Source organism: Stegastes partitus, unplaced genomic scaffold (assembly GCF_000690725.1).
Source record: "Stegastes partitus isolate 25-593 unplaced genomic scaffold, Stegastes_partitus-1.0.2 Scaffold1841, whole genome shotgun sequence".
In the NCBI taxonomy this organism is placed as follows: Eukaryota; Metazoa; Chordata; class Actinopteri; family Pomacentridae; genus Stegastes; species Stegastes partitus.
In genome coordinates this window covers 40,222-43,869 of record NW_007579572.1, presented here as the reverse complement: position 1 = coordinate 43,869, position 3,648 = coordinate 40,222, and the positions used below count along the sequence as shown (strand labels likewise).

Below are 3,648 nucleotides of genomic sequence, written 5' to 3'. Positions count from 1 at the left end.
ATGTACAGACATCATGGACACTTGAATTCCATGAGTTATATGACTGCACATTAAATCATATAAATGTACACATTTAAATATAGTGTTTCAAATCTGGACAGAGACTAAACAGATTTGATTTTCAGTTTTCAGACCAATCTGAATAACATACAAACCGGTCAACAAGAACAGAAATGTGGTTTATTCATTCAGTAAGACTTCACTCTGAATTTACTGTTCCAGTGTTGTTTTTAATTGTTGTGCAGCTGAATATCTACATACATAAGATACAGAATTAAAAGGGGTGAATACTTACACAATCACTTATTTTAGTTTTAAAAAATTACTTTATAAAAATCTGTTTTCAGTTTGACATGAAGGAGTCTTTTTATGTAAATTATCAACAAAAAAGCTCAGGCATACTGACCATGATTCAATGTTGAAAAGCAATTAAAGAGGACAACTTTTAAGGAGGGGGAATGTTTTCATAAAGACATGACATCAATGACATCTAATCACATGGATCATTTGGTTATCTGCACTTGATTTAGGTGTTGGTTCACAAGGCTCCTTGCTGTAAAGTTGTTGCATAATCATTGTTTGACAGAAGTAGGGTGTGTGTGAACATTTCAGCTGGCACAGCCAAGAAGTCATTTATAAGTTATAGCAGTAATGAGTCAATGTGTTCATGTATCCGGTTCAGCAGTTTCCAATCCCGAGTCATGTCAGATAGAAATAATAAAACGTATCCTATCTTGTTATCAGTAGTTTGTAAATGTCCGGTATGTCATTGTACTTTCTTACTTTCTCTTTCCAAGCGCGCCTGCATGGCTCGAGTCACGGAGCTGGAAAAGGGGCGGGCACATCGGTTCCATGTTCACTTCAGTTGTGTTTTACAGAAGCAGAGGACAGGCCAGCTGGTCACTGTTTCATTTCTGTTGGACAGTTCAGTTTGAATGACAAAGAGGTTTTAAAAACCAAGCGAGCACCGGAGAGATGTCTGGGAATATCACGCACGGTGCCTGCAGTAGAATCAATCAGAATTTTACGCACAGCCTCCTGCCGGCCGTTTTCATCAGCGTGTTCATCGTAGGGACGCTGTCCAACATCTGGGGGCTGAGGAGCGTGTACAGCAGCTGGAAGAACATCGGAAACATCAACATCTTCATGCTAAACCTGGGGGTGGCGGACCTGCTCTACCTTTTCACACTGCCGTTCCTCGTTAACTATTACGCACGCAACAGCGACTGGCAGTTCGGCCAGCCTTTCTGCAAGGTGACACGCTTCTGCTTCAACCTCAACCTTTACGGGAGCATCGGCTTCCTCACCTGCATCAGCATCTACAGGTACCTGGGCATCGTGCACCCCATGAGAGTGATGGGAAAAATCAGCAGCCGCCACTCTCTGGCCATCAGCGCTCTGGTCTGGGCTTTGGTCATTATTCAGATTATCCCCGATATGTTCTTTGACAAGAATGATGAAAAATTAGTAAACGCGTGTTTTGACACCACCTCAAACAACCTTACCAGAGACTACCTTCCTTACAGCATCGGCTGGACCGTCACTGGGTTCGCCTTACCTTTGGTTATCATTTTAGTCTGTTATGGACACATTGTTGTGGTTCTTGCCAAGAAAGCAAACGTCAACCCTGTGCTGAAGCAGCGCTGCTTGAAACTGGTTGTGTTGATTATGATTCTGTTCTCAGTCTGTTTTATTCCTTACCACGTGTTTCGAAATGTTAATCTGAAAACCAGAATTTTGAAACAAGAGGGGTTCTGTCACGACAGCTTTGACGACGTCTACATTGCGCACCAGGTTGGCAGATGCCTGGCTTGTCTGAACAGCGCACTGAACCCGCTGATGTACATTGTTGGAAACGATGAGTTTATCTCGAAGCTTCAGAACTTCAGTCAGCGGATCCAGCTGTCTCTGCCCGGCCTCAGAGGCTCAGTTATTTACCGCAAACCTGTGGAGACGGACGCAGAGTCGCCGGCAGAGTCATCAGCTCCGATCAGATAAGTCACCGTCGGTTCACCGGAGGAGCGCTTCCGTGCGTCGCAGTCCCTGAACAATCAGACTCCGCCAGAACTTCCGCATTACCGGCAACGAAGTCCGGTAATGAGAGGTGACTGGCATATTAGTTGTGTTATCTGTCAGTGTGGCTTCTTCTTGCAGATTTATATTGAATCTGCTGATGGTGATCTCTAAAGTCAGAACTGGCTCAAAGTCATGACTTATCATCAACTAGTGACACTCTCTCATATACAGGCTAATTTATTGCACAAGTATTAAGTATTGTACCAAGCTGCTGTCTATATTTTGTACTTTCTGTGTTGTTGTGTGCTTCAAAGCTGTGATGTGGATACAGTGCAGGGAAAGTCCTGCCCATGTATTGTGTTTAAGCACTATGACTTGGTTTTTGATTTGTGATAAATGACACTAGCTTTTGCACTGTTGCAGCTGAGGCATTTGTTACATTTGGCCTGGTGTGTATTTTCCATGGTTTATGTAATCTAACTGGTTTTAACAGATGCACCACAGCGGCTCCACAGCTTTTGTTCTGACAGTTGTTTAGAGAAACCAGAGAAGGATGTAATGAGAGAAAACACCACAGCTATGTACAAGGAAGGAATGTACAGCCTGAAGAGGTGCAGGATATACCGTACTACTAGTACAAATACCACTCTGTAAAACGCTTCATTACAAGTTAAAGTGTTTCAGATATCTACTTAAATAAATGTACAGCGGTAATATCAGCCAATGTGTGTCAGAAATTAAAGTGCTTTTTATTTTTATACTGTTGGCATTCTGGACTGCATTGGTTTGAAAACATGTGGGAGCTTTATAACAGTGAACCTAATGGCAGAGCTTCTGGATTGGCTGCATTAGATTATGCAGATTACAGACTGTATATATGCAGAAAATTTAACCTGCTTTCCACTACTGATGTCAAGACTAGATGAGCATATGACCAGCTGCTTCCCTCAGTCATCCTAGCCAATGTTCATTACGCAACAAGACAGACGAACTTCAAGCTAACTCGGCGTATGTGCACAAATACAGGACTACTGCAATTTTGGCATTCACTGAAACCTGGCTAAGCAGCAATGACTGTGACAGTTCTCTGCATACAGACGGCTTTGGGACACCAGTGAGGCTCGAGCGTGACAGTCACCTGACAGACGAGACACATGGTGGCGGTGTGTGCCAGTATGTCAACAAACGGTGGCGTTCGACTGTGAAAGTGAAGGAGAGACTGTGCAACTCGGACTCTGAACTTCTGGTTGTTTCCCTTCGTTCTTTTTTTTTTTTTTTTTACCTTCCTAGGGAATTCCCCCATCTATTTTTTTTTATTCTGGTCAACATCCACCCTAAAGCAAAGGCATCAGGACGGTGCTTAACAGATTGGAACTCATGTCCCCTGACTCTCCAAAATTCCTCCCATGTAATATAACGTGATATTGATGATGTGTGTGTGCGTGTTTCTTTTTTTTTTTTTGATGTCTTCTCAGTGAGCCTTTGAATTGCCCCTAGGGGATAAATAAAGTTATTTGAATTGAAAGACTAAGGACTATAGAATGCAAATAAACACAAATGCTGTCAGCTCCCAGGACGTCTCAGAAGAATACTCTCCCAACATTGAGTTACAATTAGAAACTCCCCATGTAT

The 3,648-nt window shown here is 42.7% G+C and overlaps 1 protein-coding gene across 1 annotated transcript; it reads left to right on the top strand.

Moving 5' to 3' along the window:
- Nucleotides 1-908: 908 nt before the first annotated feature.
- On the top strand, nt 909-3,444 carry LOC103372835 (P2Y purinoceptor 1-like). The gene has a single exon (XM_008302578.1). The coding sequence runs from the start codon at nt 976-978 to the stop codon at nt 1,996-1,998; it is 1,023 nt and encodes a 340-aa protein (XP_008300800.1). The 5' UTR covers nt 909-975; the 3' UTR covers nt 1,999-3,444.
- Nucleotides 3,445-3,648: the final 204 nt, after the last annotated feature.

Excerpts from the sequence above, each read along its gene's own strand:
- LOC103372835 (XM_008302578.1), top strand. The coding sequence starts at position 976 with ATGTCTGGGAATATCACGCACGGTGCCTGCAGTAGAATCAATCAGAAT.